The sequence below is a fragment of the Sinocyclocheilus anshuiensis genome, unplaced genomic scaffold (assembly GCF_001515605.1).
Source record: "Sinocyclocheilus anshuiensis isolate Anshui unplaced genomic scaffold, SAMN03320099.WGS_v1.1 scaffold21, whole genome shotgun sequence".
NCBI classification, from domain to species: Eukaryota; Metazoa; Chordata; class Actinopteri; order Cypriniformes; family Cyprinidae; genus Sinocyclocheilus; species Sinocyclocheilus anshuiensis.
The window spans coordinates 431,866-440,433 of record NW_015536472.1 but is presented as its reverse complement, the minus strand read 5'-3'; the positions used below and the strand labels follow the sequence as shown (position 1 = coordinate 440,433).

The 8,568-nt window shown below is 28.0% G+C and overlaps 1 protein-coding gene across 1 annotated transcript in view; it reads left to right on the top strand.

The window, feature by feature from the left end:
• LOC107702022 (nidogen-1-like) overlaps positions 1-8,568 on the top strand; it is a 42,893-nt gene extending 34,325 nt beyond the window's left edge. Inside the window, exons 13-19 of the mRNA XM_016504232.1 lie at positions 369-608; positions 1,603-1,779; positions 5,228-5,399; positions 5,473-5,630; positions 6,748-6,871; positions 7,986-8,098; positions 8,174-8,568. Coding sequence (XP_016359718.1) covers positions 369-608; positions 1,603-1,779; positions 5,228-5,399; positions 5,473-5,630; positions 6,748-6,871; positions 7,986-8,098; positions 8,174-8,301 — 1,112 coding nt within the window. The 3' untranslated portion in view covers positions 8,302-8,568. The remainder of the gene's footprint in view (positions 1-368; positions 609-1,602; positions 1,780-5,227; positions 5,400-5,472; positions 5,631-6,747; positions 6,872-7,985; positions 8,099-8,173) is intronic.

Sequence of the window (8,568 nt, the reverse complement as noted above, 5' to 3'; positions counted from 1 at the left end):
TTAGGGGTAGGGTTGGTGTAGGGCAATAGAAAATACAGTTTGTACAGTATAAAAACCATTACGCCTATGGAGAGAACAGAGAACGTAGATGTAAACCACAAATGCAAGTATGTGTGTGTGTGTGTCATCCATCTTTAACTGTGCAAGACAGAATGATCATCTCCTTCATCTCTGTGTGTGTAGATTGAATAAATGAGGTCTTGAAGTCACAATTAATTTTGACCCATACAATGTATTGTTGGCTATTGCTACAAATATACCCCAGCAACTTAAGACTGCTTTTGTGCTCCAGGGTCACTGTATGTCACTCTTTATTGCAAAAGAGCAATAGAATGATTGATTTTTCATCGTCTGTCTGTCCGCTGCAGATCGTGAGCAGACGGCGTGTGAGCGTCACAAAGAAGCAGCCCAGGCCTCGTCCTCTTCCTCGGGTGGATTCTTCTTCTTCCGTCCGCGTCCGGCTGTGGGTCAGTACGTGCCCAGCTGTGACGCTTACGGTGCTTACGAAACCCTGCAGTGTCACGCCAGCGTGGCTCAGTGCTGGTGCGTTGACTCGTCCGGACAGGAGATTCCCGGATCCAGAGCCCAACCGAGCAGCAGACCCATGTGTAAGAGCAGAGAGCGGCTCCTTTGGAAACACTGATTAACCTATGATTTTTATTTGGATATTTTGTGGCTTAGAGTCATGAGCATGCATGCAAAGTTCCGAAGTGTCATGCAATAGTATTTATATTACAACTATGATGTTTGTGGGTCAGTTTGACCTGGATATTTCAGCTGCATGGAAAACATGTTCTGTCAAACCCTCTAATAGTGTTTGCATTCATGCATTTGGCAGATGCTTTATCCGTAGTAACGTACACTGCATTGATGGCGTACAGTTTACCCATAATTTGGCCGTTGCGAGCGCCATGCATTTGCAGTCTGAGCTTCAGGAAAGCACAAAGATTATTTGCTTTTCCATGCTTTTTTTTTATGTGTTAAATTTTTTACAAAATAGTTACAATACTGTTTATAAAATATGCAACTTGTGAAATTTCAGAAAAAAAACATAGGTTTTAATATATATATATATTTTTTGTAATGTGTGAGAAATATTGATGTTAAAGGTTTGGTTTTAACAGATTTGTTTGTTTTTGTTTTTCACATAAGTAACACTAAAATGCCTGAATGTTGTTGTATTGGATTAGGTTTCCACATTTTTTTGTCAGCCGAACCCTTTTGACCTAAAAACACTTAGAATCTTTTTTAGTAACCGTTTTATTTTGATTTGTTTTAATCTTTTTTCTTATGTTTTAATTTTACATTTTTATGGTGTAATGAATTTGTAATAAATGTTTTATTTACATTTTTTATTTACATTTTTGAATGATTTAATTTTACATATAATTTAATGCATTTTTATTTGTATTTATTTTTGTTTTATTTATATTTTTAAATTATTTATTTTAATATAACCTTTTTATATTAACCTATTTTTTTCATAGTGTGATTTTTGGTGAATTATATTGAACCCAATTTAACCCGCACCATAAAGATCATACTCAGATATTTAATGTAATACGAGCGTTAATGCCAGCAAGCCCCTCCCTCTTTCCATAGGTCTTGATCACAATGTGGCTCCGCCCCTCATTGGCCCCACCCCCAGAGCCGACATCAGTCCTCTGACTCCTGGAGCAAACCTCTTGTTCACTCAAAGCGGCAGGATCGATCACATCCCGCTGGACGGCATCCGGATGATGAAAGACGAGGCGAAGACCGTTCTGCACGAACCTGTGAGTTCAGCAAACGTGCTTCTGTGAGAATATTAGACACACGTAATGGCCCCAAAACTTATATGTGATTGATATTTTATTTATTTATGCATTCATTTATTTTTATACTTTTAACCTTTTTGAATTAATAAATTTTTTTTTTTTTAATTTTTTTTTATTTTTTTAAATATTTTACTACATTTTAACCTTGTTTAATTTTTCCAATTATTTATTTATTTAGAGTTTGCTACATTTAGACCTTTTTTCATTTTTACAAATATTTATTTATTTATGTACTTAGATTCTGCAAGATTTTAACCTTTTTTAATGTTTACATTTATTTATTTAAATTTTGCTACATTTTAACATTTTTAATTTGTACGATTGTTAATAAATTATTTATAATTTATTTATTTTTTCATTTATATTTTGCTACATTTAAATTTTTTTTACTATTTACGTTTATTTATTTATTTACATGTTGCTACATTTTAACCTTTAAAATTGTAAAAATGATTGATTAAATTAATTAATTTATTTTTTCATTTATATTTTGTTACATTTTAATATTTCAATTTTTACTATTATTTATATTTTGCTACATTTTAACCTTTAAAATTGTAAAAATGATTGATTAATTAATTAATTTATTTTTTCATTTATATTTTGTTACATTTTAATCTTTAAATTGTTACTATTATTTATATTTTGCTACATTTTAACCTTTTAAATTAAACAAATTATTGATTAATTAATTAATTTATTTATTCATTTATATTTTGCTACATTTTCTTTTAATTTTTACTATTATTTATTTATATTTTGCTACATTTCAGCCTTTTTAATTTTTTTAAATAATTAATTAATTTATTTATTCATTTATATTTTGCTACATTTTAACCTTTTAAATTTGTACAATTATTGATTAATTAATTGATTTATTTATTCATTTATATTTTGCTACATCTTAACATTTTAATTTTTACTATTATTTATTTATATTTTGTCACATTTTAACCTTTAAAATTTTTTAAATTATTGATTAATTAATTAATTAATTAATTTATATTTTGCTACATTTTAACATTTTAATTTTTACTATTATTTATTTATATTTTGCTACATTTCAGCCTTTTAATTTTTTTAAAATAATTAAATAATTAATTTATTTATTCATTTATATTTTGCTACATTTTAACCTTTTAAATTTGTACAATTATTGATTAATTAATTGATTTATTTATTCATTTATATTTTGCTACATTTTAACCTTTTAAATTTGTACAATTATTGATTAATTAATTGATTTATTTATTCATTTATATTTTGCTACATTTTAACCTTTTAAATTTGTACAATTATTGATTAATTAATTGATTTATTTATTCATTTATATTTTGCTACATTTTAACCTTTTAAATTTGTACAATTATTGATTAATTAATTGATTTATTTATTCATTTATATTTTGCTACATTTTAACCTTTTAAATTTGTACAATTAATAATTAAATAATTTATTTATTTATTCATTTATATTTTGCTACATTTTAACCTTTTAAATTTTTACAATTATTGATTAATTAATTGATTTATTTATTCATTTATATTTTGCTACATTTTAACATTTTAATTTTTACTATTATTTATTTATATTTTGCTACATTTTAACCTTTACAATTTTTTAAATTATTGATTAATTAATTAATTAATTTATTTATATTTTGCTACATTTTAACATTTTAATTTTTACTATTATTTATTTATATTTTGCTACATTTTAACCTTTACAATTTTTTAAATTATTGATTAATTAATTAATTAATTTATTTATATTTTGCTACATTTTAACATTTTAATTTTTACTATTATTTATTTATATTTTGCTACATTTTAGCCTTTAAATTTTTTTTAATAATTAATTAATTTATTCATTTATATTTTGCAACATTTTAACCTTTTTAATTAATGAATTAATTAATATTTTGAAGTCACGCTTAAATTGCACACATAATATGAAGCAAGTGTCATTTTTTGTAAATAAAGATGCACAAATGCATTTTTGATCAATATGTTTGACAGACAGACGTTTGTTGGGTTTAAGCTAAAACAATAGATGTATTGTTGAAGAAAATTGATTTTAGTTTCTTGGAGCCTCAATATGATGCTAAATTGTTTCTAAATGGATCCAGAAACTGTCAAATCTGCACTGAAATATGACAAAACCTGAATTTACTGCTGTGGTGACCACCGACAGACACGGCCTGCAGTCATGAGTCCAGCAGGACACTAGCACACAGGAGATGGTTTTCTGAAGCGGCTTTGGTTGACCATCATCTGTGGGATGTTTGAGATTCTCCAGAGTCGCTCACGCAGCCGCAGCTGAGAAACACTTCATGCACACTGAAAAACATGCATGAAAAATCAAAGACCCTCTTATTGGCTCCTTATTTTGCTCCAAAAATCAGTATCTTTGAAGCATATTTGAACGGACTGTCATGCTTTTAAGTTTACTGTTCAGTGGATTCATATGAAAAGATCTTAAATGAAGTGAGGCCAGATTTAGCTTTAAATTTTTAATCAAAAATAAGCTTTTTGATAATCCTTTTTATAAATAACAAAAACAAAAATGGTACATTTTAACCTTTTTATTTTTAAAATTATTTTTACAATTATTTATTAAAATTGTTTCTTTTTTTATATCTTGCTACATTTGAACCTTTTTTATTTTTTAATTATTTATTTACATTTTGCTACATTTGAACCTTTTTTATTTTAAAAATTATTCATTCATTCATTCATGCTAGTTTAACCTTTGTTGGTTAGTTAGTTAATTAATGAATATATTTAGCAACATTTTTACTTTTTTAAATGAATTATTAATTAATTCATATTACATTTTTTATTTTTAGATTAATTTAATTAATATTTTCTTCAATTTAACCTTTTTAATTTTTAAAATGTATTTTTTTATTTATCTATCTACATTTTAACAATTTTTGCAATGAAAGTAGCTATGGTACCTGCCATTGTGTTAAAATATAAACAAACGAGCATAAAAATGACTTTTTCCTGCAAATAAAGTGTGAGTGTGATGTTATATATTTTTGTTCATTATTACTTGTTGTTCGTTCTCTGTTGTATCGCTGTGCGCTACACACACACACACACACACACACACACACACACACACACTCACAATTAATTAATTAATTAATTTTAATTCATTTCCAACTCGTTCTTGAACTGCAGTTCATACCTGAACCTGTTCATACCATCGTACCTGTGATAAATGAAAAATATTGCATAAATGCCACTCGCTTTGATGTTTTATTTCACACATTTTTGAATGTTACTTTAGTTTCCAAGTGCTGTTTGTGTCCACTGGAAAATTCCTTGCAATATTGGTTTTGTTTTTTAAAATGTATCAAACTCTCGTCATGGAAATCCACTGTATGTTGTTTCCGTGAGCAGATCTGGGCAGTCCTGAGGGAATCGCCATCGATCACATGTCCAGAAACATGTACTGGACCGACTCCATACTGGACCGCATCGACGTGTCCCGATTGGACGGAAGTCAGAGGCGCGTCCTCTTTGACGATGACCTCATCAACCCGCGACCAATCATCGCTGACCCCGCCTTCGGGTACGTGTGTGTTTCGTCACGCCGTTATGAAGAACACACACTCATGTATGACACACATCTCTCTGTTCTCCAGATACCTGTTCTGGTCCGACTGGAACCGTGACGGGCCCAAGATCGAGCGCTCCGGTTTGGACGGGAGCGACAGGACGGTGCTGGTGCAGGACGGGCTGGGGCTGCCCAACGCTTTGACCTTTGACCCCCAGAGCAGGCGGCTCTGCTGGGCGGACGCAGGTCAGCAACATGCATCATGAATCATGTGGTGCTTAAGTATTATTGTTGAAAGATTATGAAGATATTCTCTTTCTTTATAATAACAGCACTGATGAATCATTCACAATCAGTCGAGAAGTATGAATTTTCTGTTGCGGTGCATAGAAGCATTTTACTTTGAATGTATTATTTATTTTTATATGTTTTATTTTTATTTATTTTTATATGATTTGTTTATTTAAATGTTACCCTTTTTATGGATTTATTCATATTTAGCAAGTGTTTTATTTTGATTGTTTTTATTTTTTAATTATTTATTTAATATTTTAATTGTGCATTTTTATTATTTAATTAATTTTTAGTGTTTTATTTTAATTTATTTTTATATTGATGTATTTATTTTAATTTTATATTTATAAATGTAATTAATTTTAGTGTTTTATTTCGATTGTTTTTATTGATTTATTTAATATTTTTAATTGTATATTTTTATGATTTTATTCATTTTTAGTGTTTTATTTTTATTTATTTTTATATGATTTGTTTGTTTAAATGTTACCCTTTTTATGGTATTATGAATTTTTAGTAAGTGTTTTATTTTGATTGTTTTTATTTATTTATTTAATATTTTAATCGCACATTTTTATTATTTAATTAATTTTTAGTGTTTTATTTTTTATCTATTTTTATATTTACGTATTTATTTAAATTTTATATTTATAAATTTAATTCAGTTTAGTGTTTTATGTAGATTGAAGATTTACATTTTTATGATTTAATTATTTTTAGTAAGTGATTTATTTTGATTATTTTTTAAACTATTTATTTTAATTCCAAATTTTTTATTTAATTTTTAATAAATGTCTAATTTTATTTTTATTATTTATCTATTTATTTTAATTGTACATTTTTATGATTTTATTAGTTTTTAGTAAGTGTTTTATTTTTAAATTATTTATGTTTTAATATTACATTTTTAAGATTTAATTAATTTTAGTAAGTGTTCTATTTTGATTGTTTTTATTTTTAAGTGATTTATTTATGAATTATTTATAATAGCGTCACTGGTGAATAATTCACTATCAGGCCAGAAGCATGCGTTTTTCTCTCTGTTGAATCCTAGTAATGTTTGTGTCAGGAACTCGTCAGGTGGAGTGTATCGATCCGTTCTCTCGTCTCAGGAGGAAACTGACCGAAGGGATTCAGTATCCGTTCGCCATCGTGTCTTACGGCAGAAACCTCTATTACACCGACTGGAGGAGGTACGAGTCACAAACAAATGACTCTCATGAACCAGTCCTTTTAATGAATCGATTCAAAAGAATCAGATTGAATCAGTGTGAAGAATCACTGAATGGTTTCTGAATTAACATTTAACTCACTGATTGGAAGCTTATATGACAATGTGTAGTTAAATATGGATGTTCATAATGGAGTTTTATTGCAATAAATGGTATTTTAATTAGAAATAAAAACATGAAAATATTACTACGATAAACAGTTTTTCTAACTGGAAAATCTGGATTTCGTAAGGAAGAATATTCTGTTGGATAATAGACTTTACACGCTTCACACCTCTTCAGACAGATCTTAAAAGTGTTTATTAGTTAGTTAGGGATTTATCTGAATTTTACATTTTTATGATTAAATTAATATTTAGTAAGTGTTTTATTTTGATTGGTTTTTATTTTAAAATGATTTCTTTAATTGTACATTTTTAAGAGTTAGTTTTTTGTTTTTTTTTTACAGTTAGTTTGTTACTTAATTGTTTTTATTTTTATGATTCATTTATTTTGATTTTACATATGATATAGGTTTATTTTTAGCATGTGTTTTATTTTGATTCTTTTAATTATTTATTTAAATTTTTTATTATTTTGATTAATTAATTTTAGTAAGTGTCTTATTATTATTGTTTTTATTTTAAAATTATTTATTTTAATTTTTGATTTTAATATTAATAAATTTTTAGTGTCTTATTTTTATTTTTTTATTATTATTATTTTTAATTTTACATTTGTATGAATTAGTTGTTATTGATTGTTTTAGTTGTTATTTAGTTGATTGTTTTTGTTTTTATTATTTCTTTTAATTTAATATTTTTAATATATTTTCTTATTTTAGTAAGTGTCTTATTTTGATTTTATTATTTATTTTTAATGTCTTATTTTGATCGTTTCTATTTTTAAAAGATTTATTTCAATTTTAAATTTTTATGAGCTACTTGTTAATTCATTGGTTGGTTAGTTGACATTGCTCATGAAAGAGAATTTGGTTAATCCATGCATTAAGGGTTTATATTGTTTAAGTGTTTGCGTAATTTATATGTATTGTTTTGAACATTGTGGTGATTCTGTGTTTTTGTTTTGTTGCTAGGGAAGCAGTGGTTGCTATGGACCGTCATGATGGGATGGAGGTGGAGGAGTTTCTTCCTCAGAGACGTTCACGTACATACGGCATCGCTATCACTTACCCACAATGCCCTGCAGGTCTGAGCTCAGGCTATTCTCATCATAAACGACTGTAATTTCTGAACTCATTTTAATCACATGACTGGTCCGCAGGCGTGAACTACTGCTCTCGTGATAACGGAGGCTGCTCTCATCTCTGTCTGCCGCGGCCGGGCGGATTCACCTGCCGCTGTCCCGACGCCAGAGACGGCTCGTGTGTCGAGCGGGACGAGAATTTCTGAGGTTACGTGAGACTGAGAGACACTGAGAACCGAGGAGGGAATGATTTGTGTTCCTTATGGCTTGGGTCGAGACAATCAATACAGTAGGGATGCACTCGATATATTCATATCGCATCTGCCACTATCAGTGTTCTTCATCATTGTGTCAGTCCGATGAGGCTGATAATAGACACAAGATAAAATCAGGGATTCACTTTTCTCAAAGTCTTTCGAAAGTACTGAAGAGTTCCGTATGGAAGCTTGTTTTCGTCACAGAATAAAAAATTA